The sequence below is a fragment of the Branchiostoma floridae genome, unplaced genomic scaffold, assembly GCF_000003815.2.
Source record: "Branchiostoma floridae strain S238N-H82 unplaced genomic scaffold, Bfl_VNyyK Sc7u5tJ_1557, whole genome shotgun sequence".
NCBI lineage: Eukaryota > Metazoa > Chordata > Leptocardii > Amphioxiformes > Branchiostomatidae > Branchiostoma > Branchiostoma floridae.
Genome location: NW_023365756.1, coordinates 27,999 through 36,010, shown reverse-complemented (window position 1 = coordinate 36,010; position 8,012 = coordinate 27,999). Strand labels below are relative to the sequence as shown.

At 41.8% G+C, this 8,012-nt stretch overlaps 2 protein-coding genes across 2 annotated transcripts; one reads left to right on the top strand and one right to left on the bottom strand.

Moving 5' to 3' along the window:
- Positions 1–266: 266 nt before the first annotated feature.
- Positions 267–3,254, bottom strand: LOC118408109 (poly [ADP-ribose] polymerase tankyrase-2-like; the record flags this gene model as incomplete). Its single annotated transcript, XM_035808730.1, is given in 5 exon segments — positions 267–374; positions 593–697; positions 1,045–1,222; positions 1,957–2,130; positions 3,055–3,254. Coding segments are annotated over 5 exon segments (653 nt in total), but the record flags the coding sequence as incomplete, so codon positions are not given.
- A 2,221-nt stretch (positions 3,255–5,475) lies between these two features.
- LOC118408111 lies at positions 5,476–7,354 on the top strand. Its single transcript, XM_035808733.1, has 2 exons — positions 5,476–5,769; positions 6,495–7,354. Exons 1-2 carry the CDS (start codon positions 5,694–5,696, stop codon positions 7,046–7,048), a joined length of 630 nt encoding a protein of 209 aa, XP_035664626.1. The 5' UTR covers positions 5,476–5,693; the 3' UTR covers positions 7,049–7,354.
- Positions 7,355–8,012: the final 658 nt, after the last annotated feature.

The following is an 8,012-nucleotide window of genomic DNA, read 5'->3' as shown; positions in this document are numbered from 1 at the left end:
TGTGTGAACACAATACTTGGCACTTTGCAGCAAGAATAACCGTTAAACATTGACACAAGCACCATATCCATTGTCCAAAATAGATAAATGCTGAAGGTTTCTGTCACTTTACTACATGTCACTTCATGTCGTTGTTAAAAATGACGATTTGCAAACGTACTTATGAAAATGGAGTCACTTATGTTTTAGATGTAGTATTCTGGAGGTATTTGTCCTGAAGGTGCTTGACGAACGTTTGGAGGGCGTTTGATCTCTCGCCAGTATACACGTCATGCCCACAGCACTTCTTGTGTCCGACAGACCAGTGTTGTATCTGACAGTCACGGCTGCAGTAGCGGGTCAGCTTGCACCCGCCACACAGCTTCAGGGCTGACCTGTAGAGGATGAAACACGCCATGAGGTCAACAATCTATTTAGGGTCAGAAATTTTCTCAGGGTCATTTTGTAGGCTACAAATATTTGTAGAAAGTCAGATGAATATAATTTCCACGGGTCAATACCAGCATTTGAACACAGGATCGATGACAGTATTCAAGTAATTAAAAATAAAACAATTTACTGTAGCTGTGGAGCTATCAGCAGCAAAACCTACCTGTAGTCAGGTTTGCCACACTTAGGGTTGCAGCATCTCAACAGCTTGGACTGCCTCGCCTCTTGTACCAGCTTCAAACTCTCGTCACAGTCAAGGTACTTCAACCTAGTTGAAGATGTCACTTGTTTAGGGAACTGGACCATGGTATATACTAGTAATCGTAATACATGAATTTAGGGAACTAGGCCATGAGACATATATATGTAGGATTTTTTTCATAAGATGCACAATTTAAAAGTTTCAAGTGATACATGATTTTATGACATATAGTGTTCTTGAATGCGGATCGGAACAGTATGAAACAAGAAACAAAAATTACCATCTCTCAAAACGCACACTGAAAGAAATAGAATCAAACACAAGCCGACGAATAAGACCAATGTTTTTTCTGCATAAGAAACAATAGTTATGCGTCCTATATACTTATTCTGGTAGAAGGATGTGACACTTACATCGTGGCTATGTAATCGTCGGTGACTAAATCAGGCCTTGCTCCAAGCTCAATCAGTCTTCGAACAGTATCGACACGATTATAGCTAAATGCAACCATGAGTGGTGTCTTCTGCCAGCCGTCCTGTGTGTCCAATGTTGCACCATGTTGCACCAGTAGATCCACCACTTCTGTCTTCCCTAGGTAGGATTTGAGACAGGGATATACACATCAAGTCCACATTTATTTCATCACGTCCCTTCTATATAGGAAAATATAATATATCAAGTTATTGCAATTTACGTTTCGTGTCTTTTCAGTTTAATTTTGTAGTGTAGCAAGTCTGGCCCTGGTGGTTGGGCAGGTTGGCTATCCTGGTATGGACTAATATAAAGCCCAAATGAGCCTGCTATGGAGGTCAGCATACTCTCCAAGCAGAGGTTGAGTCGCGGAGATATTGTAGCAGCGGGGAAATTTACTCTTACAGTAGATCTCCTGACTACTACTATATCTCCTCGGCTCAGCCTTTCCTTGCATAGTAAGTCAGCATAGTAAGACCACCCACACATGAATTTATTTTACACTAAATGACGAAGGAAGATATGTTCAAATATCTCATGTCATCATCTGACCACGATATACTAGAAAATCTCTGTAAGTTCATCTACAAATGTTTTAGGAAGAGAGAAGATGCATGTAAACTATAGTATGTGAAATTGTATAACTTTGCGTTTACTACCTTTTGTACCAAACTGACTGCATTTAGCCCCAACGGGGCATGAATATGCAATAAACTTCATTGTCACTAAATGTAGTATTGTGCAATTTTGATATTGCCATGATCCAAAACATAATGACTATACAATATATCACCGAGAACATCGTATTCATTTCGAGTTTATAGCTTCCATGCATTTCTAGTGGATTGACTTACCTTCTATCGCTGCTACATGGAGGGGAGCGGCTGATGTCTTGGCTCTCTTGACCAAAGACGCCCCCTTGCGGAGCAGCAGTCTCACTATGTCGACGTGACCCACCGTGCTAGCAACGTACAATGCCGTACCACTGCATCCTTCACAGTCCGCGTGGTCAAAGTCAATGTCTGCACCTGCGTTTGGGGATTACATGAGTGCACCGACGTTCATACAATTTTTCAAATAAGTGAAAATAGTACAGGAATTAGGAAGCACATCTGAAACTACATCGATGTTTCCTAACCACTACCGTATGCTCAGTATGTCGGAAAAGTATGGGTCACGTAACGTTAGCTACAAGGTGAAATGAAACAACAACGTGTTTAGGGACTTCGCTTGGTACGGACTTAGTACCATCTAGTGTGATAATTTGGGGAAGAGTTTTTTTTCACACAAAACGTGAGATTCAGATTTTTTCAGTGCTTTACACTGCAAACTCATCACTACAGCAAAAATAAGCAAACAAAAGTTTGTGTTGATTTAAAACACGTTAATAACCTCATCATTATGCAACTTGTCTGCATAGTATGGAACAAAGAACAAAGGTGCCCCCTATTGTACTGTGTGCGCACTAGTGCGTGGGTCCTTATTTGTACATTTACATCTGAATACTCATTTACTGCTCCAAAGCCCTCTTTTCAAATTCAACGCTAAGAGAAATTTCGAAAACGTATACTAGTACTACATTTATGCTGTAACCAACACAAGAATCATAAAAGGTACGTCACTGCAAATACTACCTAAACTTGTGCTTTTAACAGTTTCAGTATACGTAGGCGTCGTGGTGGGATGTTCTGAGATAAGAAGATGTTGTCCACAAACCAAGGAGGTCTTGATAAAACGTAGACTAAACTGACGTCGTTCCTGGGGGCTTTGAAGTTGGCTTCGGTTGAGACTTAGACTGCAGTGAGTAGGATACATATAAACCAAAGAGAAGCGTGTTTAACGTCTTTAGATCATGGAAACAGACGACCAGCTCGCAGAACCAAAATCCCATCCTGTTGTCTGATAACGTGTAACTTTATACGTCTCAGGAAAGAACTTCAATATGTACTTACCTGATTTCAAAGCCGTTTTAACGTCTTGAAGTGAGCCTTTCTCAGAAGCTTGCCACAGAAGTTCATTTGCGTCACGAGTTTCCGCCATTTCGTCAGGACTGCTGTTGTCGACACCTTGCGCGCGTGCTGTCTGGGTTTGAACTGTAGGATCACGGGAAGCAGCTCTCTCATCACGTGACCTATTGTTTTGTCACGTGAGCTATCATTGTCTTGCCATATGAACTACAAGTATTGTCACATGACCAGATTGTCATTTCCTAATCGTGAACGTTTAGAAAATGAATACATGTATCGAGAAACTGATTTTTTTAATTTGTTAACCTTTTTCAGAATAAATTTCCGTATGCAAGGACATGTTATAGTGATTGATGTACAAACATATGCGGAACCATCACATATACAATCATTCACGCATGAGGGGGAGGGGTACACGCGTCTTGCAATGCAAAAGAACTTGTAAATACTGTACGTTAATTAGATATGGTAGAAGACGAAACACATTTTATTTCAAACTGCCCTTCTATGATCAAGAAACAAAAGGGCTCTTAAAATAAGCCACTTCATTCTATCCTTATATCTCCACGTTTACAGACGAAAAGAAAACTACTCTCCTTTTAACGTCGCAAAACCTACACATTACAGAAAAGCGGGATCTTTCGTCTTCCACTGTCTCAGAAAAAGAAGTCAAACCCAATAAGTTACATCTTTAAGTTAGACTATAATAGTCGCTTACTATACTGTTTTAGTGCTTACTATTATTTGCCTGTCTTTTTTTCTTCTTTTGTAACCTGCAATTAGCCATCGGGCAAGAATTTGCAATAAACTTATCTATCTAGCCTCCGTTGCAGGCCACACCGACTGTGTTTTTGTATTTACCGCTTCTCAGCATTATTCTTCGTTTGACGAGGCAAAACAGTATCCAAAGGGCTGAACAGTTTTGCCCCGATTGATCTGCTTAGAGATCTGGAGAACTGGAAAGGCTACCTGTTCCTTATAGCAGAAAGGTACCCAATCTGGACCAATATTTTCAAGAAAAGAAAGATTATCTGAGAGAGAAAATAAGACACGACCGTGGCTCTTTATGTCAGTCTATCATCATTGATCTAACATGTGCGAATGCTGTCATGTCATGGATATTTTGCCTCAGGTGAAAATGAGCCTTTTGGCTGAGGGACGTCCCTCGGGATTGTGCCTGAGGAGAGCCAGAATCCCTGGAAGAACCCACCAGACTAGTCGAAAAGAGTGATGGGTCCTTCCCAGTGTGGGCGGATCAAACGTTACATTCGGTATATAAGCTAAAGATTCTTAAGCAAGTTTAAGTTTACTTAGTAGTCTCAAAAACTAAGAAGAAGAAGGGGGTTGGGAACGCAAAGTTTGTAATGGGTTCTCTAGCGGCTTTGTACAATACTGCGACGGAACTTCCGGTTTTGGTATGTTCTGGTCATTCTATTCATTTGAACTTGCACACAAATCGGAGGAAACATTACATCAAGAGACCCGATCATTTTTCATTTTGTTGTGTTTATTTACATAGAATAAAAACAGATAGTTTAACATTCCATTACCTCATTACATTCACATTCACATCAAACCACTGACATACCGTTCAGTAGAATCTTAATTTTATCAAACGAAACACGATTGCGGTGGAATATGAACGTATCCATGACAACTTGGGTAACTTAAGGCCTGTGATTCGATAGAGCTCCCTGGGGAGTAAAAAAGGGCGTGGCCCGCAAGGTTACCAGGGTGATGGAACCGAACATGAATTTCGAACCACTCCGTGACCGTAGGTGACCTGCAGGACCGCCAAGTTTTCAGAACGGTCCAATGTCATAACGTTATGTTACATTTCGAAAACAGGAACTCACTTTGTATGGGGCACACTAACTACTTTTGGAAAGACGTCTAAGTGCTAACCGTATTAGGTATTGATAAAGTTTTTATCAAATATTGAAATAATTCGATGCGATTAAGAATACAAGGCCCCCGCGGAAGCCGCATAATGGTACCGCCCGAACCGTGTTCGATTTAAAATGGCAGGAAAACGACAGCTTTGATTGACAACGGCCCGAAGCTTCGCGAAGCAACTTGCATTGTCAACTTTATGGGTTTCAGCCTCGGTCAAAATAGCATTATTGCTGACAAATTTAGTGTATTTTGAAGTATCAGCACTTGTTTGTTAAAACTGTCCGCGGCTATTTTGTTTTTCTTTAAAAGTATTTTCACTGGAGGTCATTTTTAACGAAAAATTGGGAAAAAAACAATCTTTTTGCTCTTTTTGGCCTAAGAAATGACGACTTGGCTAGCGTCGTCTAGGGTACTGAGTCCCTCTTGCGGATTCAATATTTACTACACGCGAAGATTGTACTTTGTCGGCCTTTCAGATTCAAGACCACTGTAAAGAAACAGCCAACGAAAATGAAACACGTCACATAGCTCTTTTATGTAACATGAAAACCAACCTACCTTTTATGACGTCATAAATGTCACCTTAGACTCCTGCGTAACTTCTCTATGACGTCATAATCATATTTACAGTTGAGAAAATTTGGAAGACAAGTGATCACACGCGTTTTTGCGTTCCTCTAACTTGACATTGTTTCTCGATTGATTTTTCGACTTCGTTTAGAATCAACATGTTCGGTTTGATTATGATCAATGCTGGATTGTTGCTGCAGGTTGTAGACAAGCTCTACGGCTATCTGAAGAGTGGTGAGTGCATGTTTACTTCTCTAAACCCCATAATACTTTCTGTCAGCTTAGACAGGTCAAGACGACCTTGTAAGTGTTCTAAGAACGGTCAGTGCCACACCGTGACAGCGGATGAACCACGGACGAAAATCTTTCCCTTCATTCGTCCAAAGACAATCCAAGGCCACTAAAATGTATTCATGAATACTCCGATAACATAACGTTGTATTGAAGAATGAAAGGCAGTCGACCTGCGTGCACTTGTAAACCGTTTGGCAGTATTGTTGACAATTGGAAAAATTAATACGTTTGTAGAAATCAATGCGATATGAGACATACAGTAGCCACTGTTTTGAATTGGTTGCAAATCGATATAAGAAAACTGTAAGCTCAATATCTATTGGTTATATATGACTAAATAAACATGGCGTGAAGTAGTGCATAACGTTACATGTATGGTTACATGGCTAAAGAAGTTATCATTTTTAAGAAAAACAGAAGTGGGTTTAAGAGAATGTAGTTTTTAACACATTTTCTTGGAGAGCGAATGGCCTTGCTGTTCTAGAACATTTGCCTGTATCTTACACCGCGCTGTGTGAGCAGTCGAACCACAGAATTCTATGCGCATCATTTTGTAGAAACGGACGAAAACTTATATGTGCGTATACCATCCATATAATCGAATAAACATGTCAATATTATAGATCCCGAAATCCTTTTTTTTACATATTTTTACATCTCTACAGTTTCAGGCCTCAACAACGTTAGCGAAACTCCATCCGCGAAAGTGGAGAAGGAAGACCTTGACGGCCCGACCCACAACGGCCCAAACATCACAGCGGGAGCAAGCGCCTCTGCACCCGTACCTGGACAGCCCAACAAAACTACCGAGAAGGAGGAAAGTTTTTGCTGGGTTGAACCCGGATTTTTTATGCCGAAGATGGAGGTCACAAATACGGAGGACGCTAGCGAGGTAAGCGAGACCCCTAGCGATTTGGATGGACAAGACAGCCCGGGGGAGGCGCCACAGGCAACCAGTGAGGGCGGGGCGACCAGCAGTGCTGTGGTACCTTTTGTACCGCAAGCCCGTCCCGCCAGACTGACGCGTCGCCAGCTGCTGTTGGCCAAATGGCAAGTGTGCCCCGTCCTCATGTTGGACCATGTTCCCGGAACCAACAGGTACTACGTACGACCTATAACGGACGGCAGTCAAGAAGCAAGTGGTGAAGAAGCAAGGAATCTCCTCAGGGACATGATAATCGCTAGACGGGCATGGGCCGCCGGTGGACTGTATACGTAGATTCAGACAGCTGTGACTAAACAATAATGTTTGGACTTTAGATTCAGAAAGATAAAGTTATACAATGCATCAGTATTCAGCTCCAAGGGGGATCTAGAGTGCTGAATTACATGTTTTGTACATTAAAAAGTACATTGACAAATCGGGCTTACTTAATAATGGGCTAAAATCACATATCAACATGTATGTATATATATATACATATACGAACAGTTAAAATATTCTGGTTTACCGTTAAAATATGCTATTCAGGAGCTGTACAAGGTAAGGGAGTGGGATTGTAGAGTATTGTACAGTGCGGGCTGGCCATTGACAAGTTTTTTTGTGCTGTCTAGTTTCCCTACCACTTATTTCTCCCCGCAGCCGTGGAAACCAATGCCTGTACTGTTCAGACTTGTACAGTTTCTGTGCAAACTTCAGACACAGCGTGACACGTCGGTCCTCGAGAGTTTAGAGTCGTAGAGCTTCACAGGCTGAGGTGTAACTGTGGAAGTTGTTGCCAAGGATGATCTCAGCTGCACGCACGCACTTAAATGCTCTCTATCTTCTTCCGTTGGCTGTTGGTTAAGGCAGGATGCCACATGGGGGTTGCATACTCCAAAACCGGCCGTACAAAACATGTGTAGACTGTAAGCAACAAGTCCTGTGTGGGTAGCTGAAACTGCCTCAGCCTACATAGGAGGTACAACCACTGCTTCCCTTTTTTTAGTCATTTCTACGACGTGCGTGACCCACTTGAGGTCAGACTGGAAGGTTACCCCTAAGCCTTTAGCAATACTGACTACTTCAAGTTCACGACCGCCAGTGGTGAGAACAGGGGGTGGGGGTGGGTTCCTGACAAAGCACACCTGCATAGCCTTACACTTGCCTGAGTTCAGTTGTTGTTCGATTCAGTCCATGTAGAAAGGTTGTTATGATCATCCTGCAGTTTGGATGGGTGGGCTATCAGTCTTGTTTCAATAAC